Source organism: Taurulus bubalis (genome assembly GCF_910589615.1).
Source record: "Taurulus bubalis genome assembly, chromosome: 4".
Taxonomy (NCBI): Eukaryota; Metazoa; Chordata; class Actinopteri; order Perciformes; family Cottidae; genus Taurulus; species Taurulus bubalis.
The window spans coordinates 8,837,383-8,859,420 of record NC_136592.1 but is presented as its reverse complement, the minus strand read 5'-3'; the positions used below and the strand labels follow the sequence as shown (position 1 = coordinate 8,859,420).

The 22,038-nt window shown below is 46.8% G+C and overlaps 2 protein-coding genes across 2 annotated transcripts in view; both read left to right on the top strand.

Moving 5' to 3' along the window:
- The first annotated feature begins 1,286 nt into the window (after positions 1 to 1,286).
- Positions 1,287 to 3,113, top strand: sdr42e1 (short chain dehydrogenase/reductase family 42E, member 1). Its single transcript, XM_079216510.1, has 2 exons — positions 1,287 to 1,351; positions 1,638 to 3,113. The coding sequence occupies exons 1-2, from the start codon at positions 1,290 to 1,292 to the stop codon at positions 2,734 to 2,736; spliced, it is 1,161 nt and encodes a 386-aa protein (XP_079072636.1). The 5' UTR covers positions 1,287 to 1,289; the 3' UTR covers positions 2,737 to 3,113.
- A 1,326-nt stretch (positions 3,114 to 4,439) lies between these two features.
- wtip (WT1 interacting protein) overlaps positions 4,440 to 22,038 on the top strand; it is a gene marked incomplete at both ends in the record, with an annotated part of 20,488 nt that continues 2,889 nt past the window's right edge. Inside the window, 5 exons of the mRNA XM_079217017.1 lie at positions 4,440 to 5,928; positions 12,292 to 12,393; positions 20,145 to 20,212; positions 21,406 to 21,468; positions 21,815 to 21,945. Of these exons, the coding sequence (XP_079073143.1) occupies positions 4,440 to 5,928; positions 12,292 to 12,393; positions 20,145 to 20,212; positions 21,406 to 21,468; positions 21,815 to 21,945 (1,853 nt within the window). The remainder of the gene's footprint in view (positions 5,929 to 12,291; positions 12,394 to 20,144; positions 20,213 to 21,405; positions 21,469 to 21,814; positions 21,946 to 22,038) is intronic.

Below are 22,038 nucleotides of genomic sequence, written 5' to 3'. Positions count from 1 at the left end.
TAACTTTGTAAAAACCCTCGCTCACTCCCGATGTGGGTCGGTTGAATGCATTTGTCGTGAATGTCAGCATATAGGAGCACTGACATTTCAGTGTCTGCTAATTTGACCACGGAGATCCAAGTGTCTACGGAGTTGACCGCAGTCATAGAGTCACTATCAACCGACACTTTAATTTACAAAGTACATTTTGTTAAAAAAAAAAAAGTCACTGTTTTTTCTTCTTCTTAAAACGTCCGATTAATATATAATTTGTGAATGAAGTAGGAGGTCAGCAATTGTGTTTTAACATATACTCTATGCAAGAATGAGTTAGCCAGTGTCTAATTCAAGCACTAACCTAACCCGTGCTGACTGAACAGTTTGCAGTTAAAATAACGCATATGATGATATTTTTTTATTTATCTAATTAGTAATACGAGTTATTGTTTAATAGGTACGTCGCTTAAATACAACATTTGACTACATTGATATATTTTTGAAAATATCTCCGCTTTTATTCTGAAGGCATAACAGAAGTGATATTGTTGCTGCCAGACATCCGATTACGACTTTCACAATAAAAGCATGATGGCGAACACTAGAACGCATGCAATGAGAGTTTAAAAGCCGGACGCATACAATCATACGCTTATTTGACAATGCTACGGTTTCATAAGCTTCATCGTAATTTTGATAACTGTGGATTGAAAATAAAATCGGCTGCCAATCACTATATCGCTACATTGTCCTACTTCCTGTGTCACTCTGCTTACGGACACGAGCTCGAGTTGGCTGTTTGTCGACGGTTTTTGCGTAAATTACGTAACAAAACACGCACGCTCGGACCACGGAAGTGCACGCGAGTGCACGCTGTTGCCTTCTCACCGTTGCTATAGTAGAGCTTTTTTAACAGTGATACTCAGCGGACATTCTCGCTTTCTACCCGGTATAGTTTGAGGTTAGTACCGACACCGAAAGGCCTTCGCGTTTTGAACTTAACTCACATTAGGACTGCAGGCTGCGGATGTATCTTAACTTCTGTCTGTGCATGCTGAATGACTCATTATAGAAAGTAAGCGTACTTAATGTTATCTTATTACATCAGGGTTACAATCACTTAAGAACACGGTTAGTTCAGACAAGAGGTTGGAGGTTAGGTCATGTCAATTCAGTGGCTTTTTTTTCTTTTATATGTGTGGGGGGGGGGGATAAGGGTTACAGTGACATTTTGACATGAGGGTGCCCCTTGTGTGCATTCTGTACTCTGCCTAATTATCTCTTCTGCAAACTCACAGATTCCTCCACCTGCAATGGAAAATGCCCGAATGGACACGTTCTTGATAACTGGGGGATGTGGCTATTTCGGTTATCGGTAAGAACAATGCCATACAGTTTATTACTCAAGTAAACAAAATGAGGTTACACATTCATGGCCAGTTAACCCTCGGCAATGGGTTCCGAGTTGCCCTGTGCCGTAACGCTGCTTCGCTGCAACAAGGTGGCGTTATCGCACCAGTTATCTCAGCTCTATGCCTCCTGGCAGATTTATAAATACATGCATTATGGTATTTTTTATTTTTGTTGTCATTTTATTTCGTTAAAATGATGAGTGTCATGCATAGATTAATTCATATTAAATAACCTGTTTCGCCCTGCAGCCTGGCATGCTCCCTTCACAGAAAAGGAGCCAATATCATTCTGTTTGACTCGGCCCCTCTGAAGCATGAAGTGCCAGAGGGCTTCAAGTTTGTTCAAGGAGATATACGCGAGTACGCACAAGTTGAGGAGGCCATCGCTGGCGTGGACTGTGTATTCCACACCGCCTCCTATGGCATGTCCGGCAGAGAGCAGCTGGACCGCCATCTGATTGAGGCAGTGAATGTTAAGGGCACGGAGAATGTCCTGAGGGCTTGTGTAGAGCATGCAGTGTCCAGGCTGGTCTACACCAGCACCTTCAACGTGGTGTTCGGGGGACAAGTGATAGAGAACGGGGATGAAAGCCTCCCTTATCTACCTCTCCACCTTCACCCTGACCACTACTCCAGAACCAAGTCGCTGGCGGAGATGGCGGTGCTGAAAGCCGACGGCACGGCACTGACGGACGGCTCCGGGGTGCTGAGATGCTGTGCGCTGCGTCCAGCCGGCATCTACGGGCCCGGAGAGCAGAGGCACCTGCCCAGGATAGTTGGCTACATAGAGAAGGGGATCTTCCGGTTTGTCTACGGTGATCCCGGCAGCCTGGTGGAGTTTGTCCATGTGGACAACCTGGTGTCGGCACACGAGCTCGCCGCAGAGGCGCTGACCCCGGAGAAGCAGCACCGCTCTGCTGGCCAGGCCTACTTTATCTCCGACGGAAGGCCCGTGAATAATTTTGAATTCTTCAGACCTCTGGTAGAGGGCTTGGGCTATCCTTTCCCCAAACTGCGCCTCCCTGTCTCGCTCATCTACTTTGTTGCCTTTCTGACGGAAATGATCCACCACCTCATCGGGCCCTTCTATAACTTCCAGCCGCTGCTGACACGCACAGAGGTGTATAAGACTGGTGTGACGCATTACTTCAGCATGGCCAAAGCCAAGGCGGAGCTCGGTTATGACCCCCGGGAGTACAACCTGGATGAGGTTGTACAATGGTTCAGAAGCAGAGGCCACGGGAGAAAATGTCACACCTCCTCCCTCGGTCGATTGCTACGAGACATCCTGTTTGTTTTTGCCTTTGTTGCCGTGGTGCTCTCTTTTCTTCCCTTCGTTGGCAGTTGAGGAGCGGCTGAAGCATAAATATGATTCTGATGTTTACTATCGGCCCCTTATCAAGACTGGTTCTGACAAAGTATACAGAGACACATTTCATTACAGAATCAGTCCGACTGGCAGGTGAAGACATAAACACCTTTTTATACTGGGACACCCATAACATGTGAAAATAAATCTGTTATCTCTATACCTTTTAGTGTCTTCATTTTGTATTCTACGGCTGTCTTCATTGTCACACCATATGCCAAATTCTACCTCAGCTTTTGAAAGCACACCTCTGGGGACAAGGATCTTTGATACCCTAACGCAGACATGTTGTTGGTGCTGTTGTGGCATTTTAATGTAACAAAATGATGAAGAATGTTCTGAAAACTGCGATGAATAAACTCTCCCATGGCAAATGTGGTTTGTGTATATATTTTTTAACCGGAATCAAGGTTTAATTCAAAGGTTGTTTTTATTTATTTATTAAGACAGGTAAATAGTTTGCATGAGCAAAGATTTGATAGTCTGATTTATAATGTCTACAGAATATCTACTGTATGAGTCACAATCTCACATTAATAATCCACCAAATTGAAATTTAACGAAAACTAACCATGGCTTCAATTTGTGGTATTCATAGACACACTCCTCCCCCAGATTTTTTCTTTTTTAAGTGACTTGTAACTTTGCATGTAGTTCACTTAAAATGATATATAACATGTTATGCAGACTAATATGAACTTTTAATAAAACGTTTGTTTCATCAATTCACCCAATTAATGTATTTGATACTCGGAACTTGTGGGGTTTTTTGTTAATGTTTTGTTCCCAAGATAATATTCCTAAAACAACCCATAGTCAGCTATGATAACTGGACATTGACCAAATGGCTCACATAGGCTCCACTTAATAGGGCTACCTGAGAATCTCTTTATCTTTATATCCCTGGACTAAAAAAAGGTGGATAAAAACCTGCACTGCCCTCCAAAACACCAGCTCGCTGCAGCTTATTCCTGGTGTAAAAGGAGTCGGAGCAGGTGAGGCGTGCTTTGTGTGGTATTTTAGTCTGCCTGGGATGAATGCAGACGTCCCCTTCTCTCTAAACTATTCTCTTTTCAGAGCCGGCAGCCCCTTGCTGAGTTGGTCGCAATCATTGTTTCTCTGCAGCATTAACCACATTCCAGAGAGGCGCAGCGCATCCTGTCTACATCCTCGCATTCCTCTTACGCGAACGAGTCCCCCGTGTTAAACGGCGTTTTATTCAGATTGCAGCCTGCTTACCAAACCCAAATCGATGTACAACGGATATTTATGGCGTATCCAATTATCCGGCCTACTTTAATTCCCCGCATATCGACCGCGAGCGAAACTAGAGGGAAAACCAACAGGGAGAAATTCCTCCGCGCAGCGCGCCATTGACTGTAAAGACCTTTCAACTTAACAAAAACTGAAGTTGACAAACGTATCCCTGTCGGCAGGAACTGTGAGAAAGAGTTTGTTTTTTTCTCCGCGAAGGGAGGCACGGCAGAGGAAGACGATGCGGCACACGGTGGAGGTTTCCGAGTTTGTCGGAGGTTTTCTGTAAATGAGCGACGGCTGTACCGCGGCGGGTTTTTTTGTTTTGATTTCCATGTGAAATGCAATTAGTGCTCCGCGGTGCTCGCTAGTTTGGCTCGCGGAGCGGAGCCCACTCTGAACTTGTTTCTCGCCTCAGGAGCAACAACATGGAGCACTACCAGGACGATTTGGGACTCCGGGCCAGCAAACTGATGGAGGACCTTTCCCTGTACGACGCGTACAAAGACGGGATGTACAACGCGAGGAGAGACCTGGTGATTAACCCCGATTTGGACTTTTCGACTCCGACGGTAGCGGAGCACAAGAGCAAGCCGGTGAACGGCACGTCTGCGCTCCACCAGCAGCATCACACCGTGGAGAATTTCACGCCTGGGAATAAAGTCTACAACGCGGCTCCGGTGCGCCCGGTGAACTGCAGCCGGACCGTCCCCGTGGATTTCTGCGCCCCTCAAAGAGACGCGGCGTACGCCGAGGAGGGCTGCTGCACCAAGTCCGAAGTGGCTCTGCCGTGCTACACGGGCGCCTCCGAGAGGCACAGGAGGTACTCGCTGGAGGTGCAGGGCCACAGGTACAGCACCGGCTCCGCCTTCGACGGCGTGCCTCTCAACAAGCCGGCGGCGCTGCCCGGCAACAGGTGCAACAGCGTCTGCATCACCAGCAGCACCCACCACGACGGGAGGTACAACGCCACCAGTCCCCGGTCCAGCTTGGCGTCGTCCCTGTCCTCGCAGGAGCAGAGCAAGCATGCCAGCCCGAGGTCGAGCGTCAGCAGCCCGCGCGCCAGTCTGGTGGTACCGGGTCAGGACCGTTATTCGAGCCCCAGGTCTAGTTTGGTGCACTGCGAGGTCACCGGCGTCCTCAGTCCCAGATCCAGCTATGCAAGTACCGCCAGCGACACGAGCAAGCACTCCAGCCCCCGGGCCAGCCTCAACAGCTGCGACTGCTGCAGCAAGCCCAGCAGCAACCGCACCAGCGGCATCAGCATGGGCTACGACCAGAGGCACGCCAGCCCCAGGTCGAGCACGGCGAGCCAGTACTCCTTCACCACCAGCCCGAGATCCAGCTACTCCGATTCTCGGTACGGGCCCGTGGTCAACCACGATCTGGAGGGGGCGATTCTCCACGCAGCGCCGCTGGCGAGCCCGCGCTCGAGCATCTGCAGCCAGGACGGGAGCGCAAGACCGGGGACCGCCGCGAACTGCGTGGTGAGTCCGCGGTCCAGCATCTCCAGCCACAGCTCCAGAAGTTCCCGCAGCTCCAGGGGGTCTATGAGCACCTACCCGGATCTGCAGCTGCCCTCGCCGAGGTCATCGATGCTGGGCAGCGGTTTACACGAGGACACGCTGCTGCAGGAGTTCGGGGACTCCAACGGGATCCCAAGTCGCATCCACCTGCATGAGCCCCAGCAGCAGTCGGCCCACGCGGGGGGGACTGTGGAGATGGCTGCGGGGTTGCCATCGTCCTTTAGTTACGGGGTGTGCTCGAAGACTGCTTCTTCAAGCCAGAGGTTTAAGATCGGTTACCAGGTGACCCCCAGCAGAGAGAGTGGACCAAGCCAGGCGGAGAGGCGGCTGGAGGCGCTCACCTTGGAGCTGGAAAAGGAGTTAGAGATGCACATGAAAAAGGAATACTTTGGTAGGTAATATTAATTGCAATTGGGGTTTAAATATAAAAACAAGTAGATAATATTGGAAACAACATCAGAATATGCAAACAAACAATTGTGTTACTGTTTCTAGCATAGGGACATCTATGTTTACTCACTTTGACCCAACATTAATTATCTACAAGCCTCCCCTATCAGTAGGATGAGAGTTTTGGTTCTGCTGCCCTTGAGAGCGCCTGCAAGTTAAGCGAATCAAAGTTGCCTGGATCATTTCCCCAATGTTTATGTACCTAGGTCTTCAGGAAGATGTCTTAAATAAATTGTCCTTTGTTTGTTTCCTCATAAAACGGGGGGCCTTGTTTGATGGAAATGAACTCATCTGGTCACATCAGCTCAGCTCCAGAGCCAATGGGTTTCCCTCCGCCTGCAGTCTCTCCTCAGATGCCTGTGTAAAGGCGCTGATGCTCCGGCCCTGACTCTCTCACACACACACACACACACACACACACACACACACACACACACACACACACACACACACACACACACACACACACACACACACACACCCCTACCTTCCTTGCACACTTAAGCCCTCACTGGTATCGGGTCAGATCCCTGCAACGTTGCTTCCAAAGAAAACCCTGCTGTGGGTTTTGGTCCCGCACAGACAGAGCCCGTCTAGAATCCAAAACGGTGACAGTTTTCAGCCGACAAGAGCAACGTTTTTACAACAGAGAGAACTCTCCATGGCAACCATTGAACAAATAATAGTACGAGCAGCGTGAAATGTTATGTTTAACTCACTCTGTATTACAGCACAGTTGAGTGCTCACTGAAATTGGAATTCAAAGAAATAGTTAAAAGTGTGTGTGTGTGTGTGTGTGTGTGTGTGTGTGTGTGTGTGTGTGTGTGTGTGTGTGTGTGTGTGTGTGTGTTCTCCTCAACATCCATTTGCGACCTGCTAAAGCTACATTACCACTAACGGCTCCTCTGTGGCAGATAAGAGTGGCATTGCAGGGCAATACTAATTTCTGTCTTGGCTGGGCCAACATTTGCGGAGCGCTGCACCTCGCTGAATGGGACCCTGTGTTCGGCCAGCGCAGGCACCCTTCGGTCATTGTGGGGTCTGGATGTGTTGGACATGCCCCTTAATATCCTCTGATGCATAGATTGTGGCCAGTCATTTTTTGTGTGTGTGCCCGATTTCAAGAATTGAACATCGCTGCACATTTTTGTGACTGCGGACTGTGGGGCCAGATATATTTGGCTCGCCAGCAAATAACGGAGCCACGGAAAACCCTGCTGAGGAAGTTGCTGTCCACCTTTTGAATTAGCAGCCAGACAAATGGCTGCAGCCAGAGAACAGTGGAGTGTTTTATAGCCGGTGCACTTGCTCAGAGTGAGGCTGAGACAGCTGTTGATTTGTTCCAGAGGGGCAGGTGAGAGAGCAGGAGGATGGGAGACAGGGGGAAGAAATGAGGAAGACCGCGAGAGCGGGGAGTGGGGAGGGAGCGGGAGAGATAATGGAGAGAGAAAAAGGAGGGAGAGAGAAGAATGCAGTCAGACACAACGAGCCCAATAGAGACAGCTCTGTTTCCGTAGCGACAGTGGAGAAATTGACTGCCGGGGCCTTTTTTTTTTTTTTTTGGAAGGAGTGGGGGCAGCACTGCCTGCCAGTGTCCCACACAGTGTCCCACACAGTGTCCCACACTGGCAGGCTCTGCCGGCCGGCCCTTGTGTGGCCTGTGTTTGTTGTGGTGGAGAAGAAGCTGTGAATCAACAGCTGGCCCGATACAGGCCTGCAATTGAAGCAGCGGAGGGAGGCCCGCCTCGTACCTCCCTTCCCCTCCTCCCCACCACCAACACACCACCCGGCCCTGACTCCCCCGCGAAGCCCTTCATTAACCAGCCGGTGGGGAGTCGGGCAACACCAGACACTTGGCACACGATCTTGGCTGGCGGGCCAGACATAGTTGGTGGGGGTCAAGTCTGATCACCTGCCCAGAATTATAATGGCAGTAGTCATGCAACAGGCCTGATAAACATCCACGCTGACTGACGGCACTCAAGCCCGCCCTCTGTATTTACTGTCCATGCACAAATGGCAGCTCACGTGAGATTAGATTCTTGATTTCTTTAAAGTCTCACTCCACGTTTTTTAAAGCTTCCAAGTGACGACCTCTCTCCTGAAATGAAGGCGTAATCTCCAGGCTTTTATGCTTTAAACGCTATCTGCTTCCCTTTTTTCCCTTTTTTCCTTATTGCTAATTTTCTGAAGTAAATACTGCAATCTTTCACATTGCCGTATCAGTGTGATTTCTGTAAACCGGTAGTTATCAAATCAAATGCGAGCTCCAGAGTCCCCCAACAGACCACAACAATACCCACAAAGCACCAGAGAAGTCGTTTTTCGAAGTGTCTGGAACTCTAAATATGGGATGACGCACCGTAGGCGTGATGGAAAGTTAATTGCTTTGTTCTTTTCAAGGTCTGCACCCGTTAGCAAGTGTTTGCTTTCAATAGACAGTGCATCTCTTACAGCTCTCTCCTGTTCCTCTGTCGGCCCAAGCATCTTGTGTATGCTACATTGTCTGTTTACACAGTTTGTTGTGGTGCTGTTGGGGCCCACGTTGTGATTTATCACATGGATCATGATTACTTTTGTGCTGGACAGGCGCACGAAGCTGCTCTTGTGTGCAATAAACTGAATCACTCCAGCAAGACATGCAGCAGTTTTAAAATATTTAGCAGCATTTGGTACAAATGCGCAGTTCAGCCCTCCGTGAATGCTACCGTTCATTTGTTTGAACGACTCATGTAACCTGGCTGCCTCTTCCGAGGCTCGGTTTGATGTGGCGGCTGTAAGACGTCAAAGCCACGGCGAGTGGTCGTTAACGTTTCTCCGAGTCTGGCCGTGCAAAAGCCTTTTTTCAACTCGCAGCCCGTTCCGTGTTGTCTTTTTAGCGAGGGCAGAATATGAAGTTGTGTGTTTATACGGCACTTTTACACATTACTTTATTCTAATCCCGCCGCATAATCACTGCTATGTCATCAGGACGGTTTTCCTTCTGTTTGATCAAGCACGTCTCTCAGGAATAACATAACATTTATTTTATTTTTTTAATACGCATACTGACTCATCGCCTGCTTTCATTTCATCTCCAGACTCATCAGTGTGAGTTTGATGCGGAAAGGCCTTCTCACACGCATCATAATAACACGGCCACGCATTGAGCAGCGGCTGAAAAGATTGTGTCTTGATCTTAACAACATCACACATCCCTGCTCAAAGGTGCAGGGATGTGTGTGTGTGTGCATCCAGTGATGCCGGTTTATTTTTAACCCCAGTTGAATGCACAACATCCTGTCCTTGCCACATGAACATGTTATGAAATGGGCACATGAGGGACTCGGCATCCTGTTTTCAATGAATGTGAAGTGTGTTTCAGAGATCCCCCCCAACTGTCCTGTGAACCGCAACTCGTAACAACCTCGTCTGCCTTGCCAACACACGGTGCATAGATTTGAAGAATCTCAAATATAGTTGCATCCAGAGGGGATAAAGTAATGGAGGTGAATCAATATGGCTTTATAAATAAATCAGAGAATCAAAGCCAAAGAGCCATGTCTTTTAAATGCATGGCCATAGATTCCGTCTGTGGGAAAGAAATTAAATATGTATCTGCTTAAATCTCTCTCTCCCTCTCCCTTTTTCTTTCTCTCTCTTCCTCTTCATCACGCTGCTCGGATAATTGGGCGTAAGAGCAGACACACACGATGACATGACATTTAAGAACAGACACTCCTGCTATCTGGGTCCAGACAGATTTGTGTCGTTGTGCTTGCAGTGACTTCAGACAGATGTGTATCTGGAGTCGGGATGACGATACACAAAGAACAACGCGGCGACTAACACTCGCGTCGCACACTGTAATCTGAGTTAGCATTAGTCACACAAAAAGACCACATCTCGTTCCAGCCGCATGCAATCACCGGTAACGTTCATAACCTGAGGAGTATGAGTACTTCCAAGGGAGCTGGTCCTGTGTGCTGCCCCGACGCAGAAAACAGAAAAGACGTCTTCGGGCGCAACACTGACTCGGGTTAATTCTGCCCTATTTATATATTATAATACCATATTAATAGGATGTTAATCAGTAATACGTTAATTATAAATTTACTGTATTTTCAACTATGGGTTAAGTATGAGGTACGATTTGGAGATGTTTTATAGAGCTGTGTTGTTATACAGAACAGATCATTGTAATGTTGCAGAATATGAAGTTATGTTTAATATAAGAAAGGCATTGAGAGAGGAATGCCTCATTACCACTTGGTGACTGCTATCTGATCACTGTGCAGCGTGTGTAATTTACTGGGAGCAAATGTTCAGTGTGTGGATGAAAAAACCCTGTATTTTTATATACAGTCATGGTCTCATTGAGTCTATACAAAGGTTTCCTATTCACAAAGTGGCCTTATGTCCCCGTGAGCACCAGTGATGAATAAGAAACCTATGCTGAACCAGACACAGCCAGGAGGCAAATCAGGAATGACAGAATTTCAAAGAAATTATGTGCAACAGTAAATGCTATTCATTATCGACAACTATGGTGAGCTGGCTTCCCGCTTTACTGGCAGATTTGGTGAATGCTTATTCAACCCCCTTTGGCCGTGGGCTGATAAACCCAATGCGTTTATCAGGAGGAACACTTACTTTTACTGGCTGTGAGAGATTTCACTGAGAAGTTTTCTCATCTTTGAAGAGGGAGTTCATGGAGGTAAAAAAACAAAATGTTCCAGCACACATACAGATACCTTTTTGTTTTCTTCTACTAACCATCAGTGACTTTCAATTTTGGAGAAATTACTCAGCCAGTCAAGCTTATTTCAAGTTTATCTTGACGTAATGAGTTCAGGTTCCACCCGGAAATGCCAATATTTGACTTTGATTCAGATTAATTCATTTGTGCAAACACTTGAGGTTGAAAAGGGAAGACATGTAACCTTTGGGTGTCCTTTATCTGTTTCCTACAATGCCACAGATTGCACTGGTGCTGCTATGAAAGGGAAGTGATTGTGTCAGACAGCCAGGGAATTCTACGATTTACGTCCACGAAAGTGTGTCCTTGCTCCAAATTCTTCCTGAGTTATGTATTTATTTCTTAGATAAATCCTTTTAATAATTTGTCCGTGTGAGGGAGGGGGATCCCTTTTGGGATCTTGTGTCCTGTAGGCACTGTGACCCTGGACTCACCCCTCCCAGGCTTTGACCCTGCCCTCCCTGAGGAATGTGACCCCAGTGGAGGTCGTCTTGTGCGTGAGAGTTTGGAGATCGTTAGTCTGCTGCTGCGTCCAAATAGTTTAAGGCCACTGTTTGTTTTTTTATCCCCCTATCTCATTTCTTCACTAAAGGTCATAATACTCTTGTGTACTTGTGGCTAGCTGGGCATTTCCTCTCAGGATTGGTCAGTGGTCAAATTGTCTGTTACTACAATATTAAATTCTACAGTTTTTAAAGGACCTGAACATTTCCTATAAAAAATTTTTGCTCAAGTTTGAACAGTTGTGAAACATTTTCTCACTGGTCTGAAGTGGGCGGGCTGTCTACTTCTGTGCACCAATCAGCGGTTTGTGTATGTTAGCACTGCCTGTCAAATCTGATCAAACAGACCCACACGACCCTGATGACGATGATGAGCTGAGATGTTGACTCTCAATGAATAATAACTGTATTAATGCTGTTTTTTAAATAGTTGATGAGCACTTTACTATCTTTTTGGGGGACTTCTGAAAAACTATTGGGGTCAGTAATGCGCTGAGGGAGTTTGGAACCTACTGTAAGTGTTTTTCAAATCCTGTTAACAACTCCAAACATAGTAGAGGAATCTAAAGCATCTTAAACAGAGTCTTGGACTAACTGAGTTTACATTTATATTCAGGAAAATGTTATATAGCATGTTCAATAAAAATGGACTCTCAGTAATGAGCAATGTACTTTTAAAAGTCCATTCAGGGGTGGTGCATTTTCTTCAGCACATCATTGATACTGCATGCTCCTGGCAACGAGGAAAAGCTCACAAAGTTGTTGTCCTTGTTCCTGGCCTGCCCTTCCTGACAATCCCCTCACATCCTCTCCGTGCATTCGAACACAATCACAAGCTCGGCATGATGTTATGCATAGGAATAATGCAGGAAAGTGGATCTTTTTGAGTTAATAATCCCAACCGGAAATATTTGGAGTGTATCCATAAAACAGGTTGAAATCTCATGAAGACAAAGTGCTTCTGGATGATTCACCAAGAGATTTTCTTTCATGTCGGACACTCTTGTTTCATACAAGCTCAGGATACATAACATCGGCTAACCGACCGTGTGTCTCTTCATAGGTATTTGTGTCAAATGTGGGAAAGGTGTGTATGGAGCCAGCCAAGCCTGCCAGGCCATGGGGAACCTGTATCACACAAACTGCTTCACCTGCTGCTCCTGTGGTAAGTAAAACCTCCAGTCGGTTTAGTGGAATAACAGTAAAAAAAAAGCTGGTGCATCATTGGGTCTGCCTTTTAGTGACCTGTCGTTTATTTGGCAAATAAGTTCCCAAAATGATTTTAAGGTTTGCCAAATAGGGAAGAATATTGTTGCTATAGATTCAGTGAGTTATCCTGTGGGCAACAACCTGCGCCTGTTTCTTCTTTTTCGCCTGTATTGGTTTACATTCTGGCAAATTGGCACCATTAAAAGTACAATCGCGGTGATTCTCAGGCAAGTTCTGGAGTCATAAGGAGCGCCGTTTCTCAATGAATTCTAAGCGAATTTATTGACGTTCATTGCCGATGGACATCGTAAATCAAACTGGGTCTAGAGATGTGCATCCGATGTGTGTGTGGTCAGGTTTGACTGAGAAATGACACGGATAAGCAGTGTTTTTAAGTCTTGTTGTGCGAATTGCAACAATTGGGCGCCAAGTGTTTTTAAAGCACCTTAACTGTCTCCATGAGCTGTGTGTCATAACAGCTGCTGCAGCTGCAACTTCTGTCCTTCTGGAGAAAGCAAGCCAAACTACTGCACACTACCCTTGTTTCATCTTCCACAGTGTCATTGACTCACCTCTCTCTCTCTCTCTCTCCCTCCATACAACCCAATGCAACTCTTCTTACATCCTTGATCTCACCTAGGGAGCTCTGATTCGCCGGTTGCTTCAACAGCCAAGCTGTGATGGGAAAGCAGCACCACACATTTGAATCAGAGATGCGGATGATGATTTGAGCTCTGGCTACTCGGGTTCAGGGTTGATTTCCTACTTTATGCCTTTGTTCTCTGCAGGTGTAAGGAGACAAGTGATGTTGTGTTTACTCCATAGAAACATCCCACGTCAGTTCAGTCGTTCTCAGTAACCACAGACAAAAGTGTGCTGCTAATGCTTCAGTCTCCCGGACCCCACCTTACTCTGCAGATTTCTGTGTTCCTTCATACTCTAAGCATCAGCTGCTGCTGGCTCTGCTGACAAATCATCATTAGTATCACCGGCTTTCTGTCAGAGGTGGTGTTATGGTCGGGAATCAAAATCTGCTTCTCAAAAAAAAAAAAGAAAGAACCCCCTGGCCGGAAGTCTGCTCAGCGGAATAACAGGGCAGCTAATAATGCTGCAGAGAAATAGAAAAACTGAGTGTGTGTGTGTGTGTGTGTGTGTGTGTGTGTGTGTGTGTGTGTGTGTGTGTGTGTGTGTGTGTCGCCCCTGTCACCCGACTCCAGCCCACCTCTCCTGTTTCCCAGGGAAACAAGAGGAAGATGTTGGGAGAGAGCTTTTTAGCCAGGTTGCTTCCATTCATATGTGTACTATACATGGACACTGATCCTCCGCCCCACCCCCTCTGGCCCTGGAAGAACTGCCTATAATTTACATGTAACCAAAGCCACATACTTTCCGATTTATTGTGTGTCTGAAGAAAGAGGGGCCAGATGCTGAGTGTCCAGTTGCTGAAGTTGTGGGGTTTTGCCGTGGAAAAGTAGCCTCTAGCCCGACCGACTTCTGTTTTAACAGTCCGGAGTGTGTTTTAGGGCTTATTGTAGAGTCATCTGCTCGCTGCACTCAGAAAACTGCTTCCAGTGATCAAATGAAACATAGACCCAGGTCTTTACAACAAACATATTTGCGAGATAACCGGATGATTTCCCCTCAAGACTGAAAATACTCTCAGAGAATGACAGGATAGCTATTTGCGTTGGACTTTATTGCAGTTGGGCCAAAACCACAGACGGCTCCTGAGATAATTATTGTGGAGAGATCCCGTCCAGGATGAGTTAACATGTCATTTTGTGAGCTCGACACGGGTCGTCCTTGACAGCTCCGCGGCCCATCCTGCCTCTCGAGATGGTTTATTGGCAACGTAAACTCTGTGATGCATCGTTTGACCTCATGTGAATGGGAAATGTTTTCTTTTTAGCAGTGTTGTGAAGGCCTCTGAGAAGTTTAGTTTCAAAGTGCCTGCACTTGTCATAACACTATGCAGTGATTTAACAGGAGCTGCGTTCTTATGTGCCTGTTTGTTTTTTGGTTTCTCTCTCTTCTTCTTTTGTTTAGTTTTTTTCTTGAGAAGAGTCCTCCATGGAGTCTGGAGCTCCAGAGTGAGGCCGAGTTTGCTGAGACATTGCTCGCTGGTAGCCTTGGGCTTTGTTTAACCATGCATAATTGAGCCCTCCTCTTGGCTTACTCCCATGGTTGCACCCTTTTTTCATGAAATGGCCAAGAATGCAAACTACCCCCCTCCACTTCAGCCGGCCTTCCCTTGAGGACCTCAATCAGTCACAAAGTGTACCAGACCTGCTTATCAGAGGGGGCAGGCCTGGCATGGGCTCACGTTAAACTGCAGATGCACGGAGAAGTGCATGCACACAGGTTCAGACAAGTGGACGTTCTGGGGTCATTTCAGTTTGGATTTCCCCTCTTAAGAATTACATTAAATGTCTATCTTTATCTTTTGTACACTTGTACGAGCACATGTTCGCCTAAAAGTGCATCTGCAGAGGCACATTTTTATGCATAATGTTCTCCCGACTATAATTGTGCCATCTAAACAAGGCATTTTTGTCCCTCTGCAGCTTTAATTGTAGCAGGACAAGTTGCACTTTGCCCCAATTTGCCACTAAATATATATTTTTCCCACAAAAATACACTTTACCTGAAGTGAATATAGATTCTCGCGTGAGTGTGAGGCAGGGTGCCTTCTCCGGATAGAATGAAGAAAATCAAAACACGCTGCTTCGGGCTGGATGAGCAGACTGTCGGCCGCAGGGCTGGTGACTCATCTGTGTGTTACAGTAATTCAAACGGCATCTGAAAGAACTGGCAGAAGAGAGCTGAAGGGTTTGAATTTCTCAAATCATTCACCACCACCGGTCGCACCTGCCAGGCAGCGGAAATCAGAAAGCTGGTGGGGAAAGTGTACGTTGGTTTCTTTGTCATTTATTTCTGGTAGTCATACAGCATGTTTACATGCACACTAAGCTAATACTAAAGACTGTGGAAACTGTCATATGAACCAAATTAAGTTTATCTCTGAGTCAGATATTCTCTTTAGATGTCACATGTATTGATAAAAGACATAGCAGTCTGGAGTTATTCAAGTCAGTAGCTTGTTAGATACAAACGGGCGTTCTCATTAGCAGCAGGCCGGTGAGCCGACAGCTAACGAGCATGGAGATGTATTTTATTTTTGACGCCCTCGATTTAACCTTTGGGGTCTGGTTGCAGTTGAGATCCTCCTTTTCTTTTTATGAACAATGGGCAGACTGGATGCTGCGAGACTTTTTGCACCGAGGACCTGCGTCATTAACACGTTATAACATCGCCCTCGATTTAAGCCGCAGCCAAATATTATTTATTTTCACCATTGATTTAAAAAGTACAATATTTACTCAAATATTTATCTCTTAGCAAGAGGCCACAACGATTAGAAGTGTTGTTGTTGTTGTCCGTTAGCAGAGGTGCAGGGGCCGAAGTCAGCCACAGGGCGCTCGGGTTTGTTCATTTTCACGGATGGCCTATTTAGCACACAACTCATCGTGTTTACCTCATCTTAACTCCTTTGGAAATATCGTTCTGTATAAGCAGAAATTTCACAGCTGAATCTGCCTCCAAATCCCCAAAGCACTCGGACCACATATTAAAAATATAACTGCGTCACAGGCTGGAGGATATTATTCACTTTTTTTGTCCAGTTGAGAGAGAGACACACACACACACACACACACACACACACACACACACACACACTCATCCCTCTGCTCCGCATCTCTTCTTTTTTCAGCACAATTGTAGACATGTTAGACATGAAGTACAGCTGTAGAGGAAAGTACAGTTGTACTTCAGAGCTGTCTCTCATTGCTGGGGTATGTTTGTGTTTTTAGTATCACCTTGTATAGCTCAAGGGGTGTGTCAGCAGTTACTCGGTGATATTTTACCGACTGCGTCATTCACCGTGGATGGTGGGCTCACTGCTGCCTGTGGTTTGCCTTCAACGATGCTCTGAAATTGTGTCGAGATTGCAGGCCTGCGCAAACTGAAAAAAATCAGTTTGAGGCTCCGTTTGTGAGCAAATCGACATATCTAGGAGGACCCTAGACAGACCAAGAGCGGTGGTTTCTCTGCCCGAGACAGAGGACAGAGAGACTGAGCGATGCATCCCGCCGTCAAGAGCAAGAGAAATACCGCTCGTTCGGTTTATTGTAGGTGACAAAGTGACGCAGCCATGGATGGCCTATGTCTGCTTTGGAGTGGCCATGTCGACATGCCGTGAGCTCTTATAGTGCGAACGCATGCCGGTCCCGGCTGTGATTGGAGCCTCAGAAGCCGTTACACATTCTGACTAATCAAGGTCCAAACTCCAGCAACACTTGTAGTGTACAGAACAACCTTATCGTCAGACAGACAGAAATTGATAGCACAGCCAGAATCATATATGTGATTACTTGTAGGTTTTCGGCGGCCAGCGCCTACTTTAAGCCAGCTTCAGAGATTCAATGAACCTGCCTGCTTCATTGCTCCGTGTTTAGCTCTTTTTTTTCTTCTTCTTTTTAAAAGCATTGTTTTCTCCAAGCAGAGATTACAACTATAACCCTGAGAGCTACAAAATAATTTCAGGTCGAGATAAGCATTGCTTGAAAACGATAAAAGCATGCCATGCATTTCACAAAGAGGAACAGTTATCTCATGTTGAGACACAACAGCAGCCATATGACCAATAGGAAGTTGACACATACTTCTCCATGGAATGTGACCTGACATAACCTACTTTGTTGAACAGCATTTGCACATTTTTGATGTTTCAAAGTGCTTGATTGACATCCGTCTGACTCTCTGATTATTTGTGTTGCACTCAGGCTGCGTAAAAATAAATCCAGTCACCGTCACACATATTAACGGACTCGAAGGAACCATAATTATTATTACTACGGTGCCCAAAACGTTTGATTGAGAAGTTGTTGGTGGCCGTTTGGGATAAAGGGATTCCCATTGGTCAGGGCAAGCCAATCCCACGTTTTTTTGGGAAACACATTCACTAGTCTGATCTCGACTTGAAGGGGATACCACTGTGGACACCAGTAAATGTTGCTGGTTCATTCGCGGAAACCAGTGCGTTCCACTTTCTTATGTGAGATGGTTCAACACGACTAATACATGAAGAAATTCAGCCGAATAACACCGATGCAACGCTGCTGCATCGGTCCTCTTTCACCGGACCAACTCTCGTTTCCATAGCAGCACTATTAATTATAATGGGACCATTAGCAAAATGAGCTCTGACTCCAAACTGAACAAAAATTACAAGCAACTGCTTCAAGGAGTGCTGAGGTCAGGGCCACAACGCTGTGAGTGAGGGAGGGGGAGAGGGAGGGAGGGGGAGAGGAAGGGAGAGAGAGAGAGAGAGGGAGAGAGAGAATTATGTCATTATCGTGTTGCGGTTAAGTTACTTTTCATAGGGTTAATTTTCTTTTCTTTTTTCGATCATTTAAGTTTCATTAGCTGCTCAATGGGAATTTGTGTTTTGACAGCATGGACATTAAACTGTCAAACCTGTACCTCTGAATATTCAATCCGGAGAATTACATTTTGTTATGTTTTTTACCCATTTATAATTTAAAATATGTCTATCTTGATGAGGCTCTGATCTCGTGTTCATAAAGGTTACATTTTGATCTCACATTGTGCAGTTAAGTTTGTCTTGCATCCATTTCCATTTAGTGTTAAAGAGGTCTTGGATTTAGTAGTAACTTGTAATCGGAGCTGCCGCTTATCACTTGTAGCGCTGTGAGGAGGTTCGGGCTCTCAGCAGCGCTGTCTGGTGACAAAAGGCCAGAGGAGGGAGAGTGAGGGAGGGAGGGAGGCAGGGAGGAAGAGGGAGGGAGGGAAAGAGAGAGAGAGAGGCAGGCACCCCCCCCCCCCCCTCCCCCCCCTTGCTCGGCGGCAAGGGGAGCGCAGAGAGCGGGTGTTGGAGAGGTGTGGGGGGTTGAATGGGACCAGCTAGTGACCTCAGGCAGAAAGAATGTCCCCGTTTGCTCAGTCGGCCCGCTCCCCTAGCAGCGCTCCACACAGTCACCAGCGCTGGGGCCTTTGTGTTCACCTTCCAGACCCCAAAACTCCAGAGCAGAGGCCACAGACGAGCACACAGCAACATCTCGCAGCCCCCGCTGCTGCACTGTTCGCCATAATCTCACTGTTCCTGCAAGTTTAGCCTCTCCAACGTCTGGGCTTTGAAGACGGTGTCTCTCAAGAGTTGCTTCACATGGAGTTCTTCCTCAGTCCCGCTTTTCTCTTTGCCTCCACGCTACCAAAATGCTAATTGCTCCTCAGTCTCAAAGTCTTAAAAGTCTCACCTATTGTGTGGACAGCATTCCTCGGCTGCTGCAGCCATTTATGTGGGTGTTAATGTATTGCCATCTCCCAGCATTGTGACACCGGGTTTGTGTGTGAAATACAGCGATTGCATACATTTTCAGTGTTAAAAAGCGGGAAGGGGGGCACGTCTTTCCCATGCTGGGACACCCATAAAATCAGTGGTGGCTCGGGACGACAATTAAATCTGACTAATCCAGCAGATTTATGAGATCCGTGCGCTTCGTCTGCCAGGCTCGGGTGAAGTCATCGCGCTGCCAGAGAGACACCGCTGCCGTTAAATGAATTTGAATGGGCGAGCTGTGAGGGGTGCATGGCAGGGGGCTGCAGAAGCCAACCCCACAGCAGAATTTCCTTTTAGGTTGGATTCAGACTTGGATTCTGATGAATGAAGACTCACCCGGAGGAATTCAGCCCTCACACTCGGAGCTGGAAGCTCAGTATGCTGAACCTGGGCCCGCTGGGTCGTGGGCATGTTTCTGTGGACGTGTTAGCAAGGTGCAGGGCTGCTACTGTTGATGGGATTCATGATATTTGAGAATACCAAAGTGACGTTTCAAAGTATCTTCATCAGTCTAACCAGCCGCCAAGCCAATGATGGCAGCAACAGTTTGGTTGTGTATCTTGAGGAATGACGAACACTTTAAATCAAATTGATACATTTCGCTGTGCTATTCGATGCGTGTGTCAAAGTTAGGGACATCCTCCCTCCAGCCTGCTATTGTTGGTCTGTCTGTGAACGGGGCACAATGGCGGGGAAAGGGAGGAGGACAGATTTTTGGGGGGAGGTTTTGAAAGCAGCCTGCTGTATTGATTGTGTATGGCTTGTGAATGGAATCCTGTTGGGATCAACGCTCAAAGTAATTAAACGGAGGCACAGGCTGGATGTCGATTACCTTCGGCCAGACATCTGCTCTGCACTAACGTTCTGTTGAGGTTGTAAAGTGGAGAGATTAAGGAAGAGGCATACAGTATAACATGTGTATCAGAAATAGTGTCAAAATGCCATTCGGAGAGCTGTGTCTCACATAATCCATGTATCTATCAGTGCAGTGTGCCTTTTAATATGCAGCTACTTCTGCTTGTTCTTTTTTGGACTCTCCGGCTCTCCATCCCCTTAGAAGTGAGCATTTTCAAGATGGCTCACTATTAGCCAATGGAGCAAATCTACAGTTTAAAGTTCACCAAAGCATGAATGAAAAAGTAAGGAGCCCAGCCCGAGCTAGGGAAAACATCCCCGAACCATAGTGATTAAAATGGCTGTCCATATACTTTATGCCATATATCTGCTGAATTGGCTACGCTCTTCTTGAATATGTAGATTTCACAGTTTTTTTTCTTTGTTTTCAGGACGGAGGCTGCGAGGGAAAGCCTTCTACAACGTCAACGGGAAGGTCTACTGTGAGGAGGATTTCCTGGTGAGTCACCCGTGTGCTCATGATAATTGATTTTGTTCTGTGATGATCAGCTGGTCGCACGTATCATGGCCTCATGGTGGGGTGACAGACGGCTGGGCGGAGCAGAGAGCGAGGGATTAGAATCTCAGGCTACATTTCTGCAGATCTCCAGAGGAAACGGACATGGCGGCTGTAATTAGGAGTGCTGCACCACCCCTCCAGTTCACACTAATTTCCCCAAAATGTCCCCAAGGAGCTCAATTACCCCACAAGCTGCTCCTCAGCGCCTACAAGTAAGAGAGGACATCGACAGCTGTAGCTCTCAGGCTCCTGGTCAGATTGGTCCATCTGCTTCAGGCCAAACAGGGCAGACACGGGGCCTGCTTTCATGGAATCATTGTAATGATGCATTTATTGTCGATTAACTTTGTCTGGTCATTACGTTTTGTAGCTGTATGCGATGCTGTTATTAAGGGCGATAACATTTGTCAGGGATTGATTTCCAAACATGGAGGAAGGAGCTTACAAAAGGTTCCTGTGACATAAATGTTGAAAGCCGCTTTAGGATCCAAACAACCTCACAACGTTGTCACTACTTCCTGTTTATAGGCAGCTTCCCCATACAGTTTAACTTGCTAATCTGTTGGGGAAATACTAAAATTCCTGTTTTGCCCTTCACAATCACTGCCCGTCAGTGGTAAACTGATGCTTGAAGTCAGATGACGGGATGAGACTAATCTTCTTCCGCCTCCCTGATACAGTTGAGACTGGACCAGTCTGGCTCGTCACCCCCGGGGCTGTTTCAATGGTGAAGGGAGGTGGTGGCAGATGGTGGATCTGGAGTGGAGCTGTCAGGGCAGGGGGCTGCCTGCCACCTCCCACCTTCACCTGGTAGCCACATCTCCTCTACATCTGTGAATATAATGGGGGGGCTTTGAGGAAAAACCAGCAGTAAAAGAAAGATTAGAAAACCCATTCGGTGAGACGCCATCGGTCACAGCTATGGATGAACATGTCAGCTGAGAGACAAAAGGATTCTGAAGGAAATCCTTTTCCGTTCTCTTAAAGAGCGCAGCAGCACCCTCTATAGATGGGTCCTGGACTGAAACAAGTCCATGCATCAGGTGTGAAGCTGTCCCACTGATAGGATGGCCAACAGAAAATTCCCTAAAATGTACTGTTGAAGATAATACGCCCTGTGTCTTGTCTTACAGTACTCTGGTTTCCAGCAGACGGCCGACAAGTGTTTTGTGTGTGGTCACCTCATCATGGAGATGGTAGGAGCTCACAGAGCATGTAGAGCATGAACGAGTGAATGTATAATATTTCAAACCTTCTCTGCAAAGTTACTACGGTATTGTGCAGACATAAAAAACTCAGTTTCTCACAACCTTGGGCCTTATTTACTACAAAGCCCCGCTGAGTTAAGAAATGTCTGTGATGGCAGCCCATCGTGTGTTACTTGGCCTCACTCCCAAGTCTTACACATATCTCCTGTGTGTGTGTGTGTGTGTGTGTGTGTGTGTGTGTGTGTGTGTGTGTGTGTGTGTGTGTGTGTGTGTGTGTGTGTGTGTGTGTGTGTGTGTGTGTGTGTGTGTGTTTTCTGTTTGTGTGGGCGTCTAGATCCTCCAGGCGCTGGGCAAGGCCTACCATCCTGGCTGTTTCCGCTGCGTGGTGTGTAAAGAGGGTCTAGATGGAGTGCCTTTCACCGTGGACGTTGAGAACAACATCTACTGTGTCAAGGACTACCACACGTAAGGAGAGCAGCTCTCTGCTCTGCAGCCTGATGAGATGGGACAACTGCATCACAGAATACCGCCTGAGATTTGCAAACAAGCACAAAATGG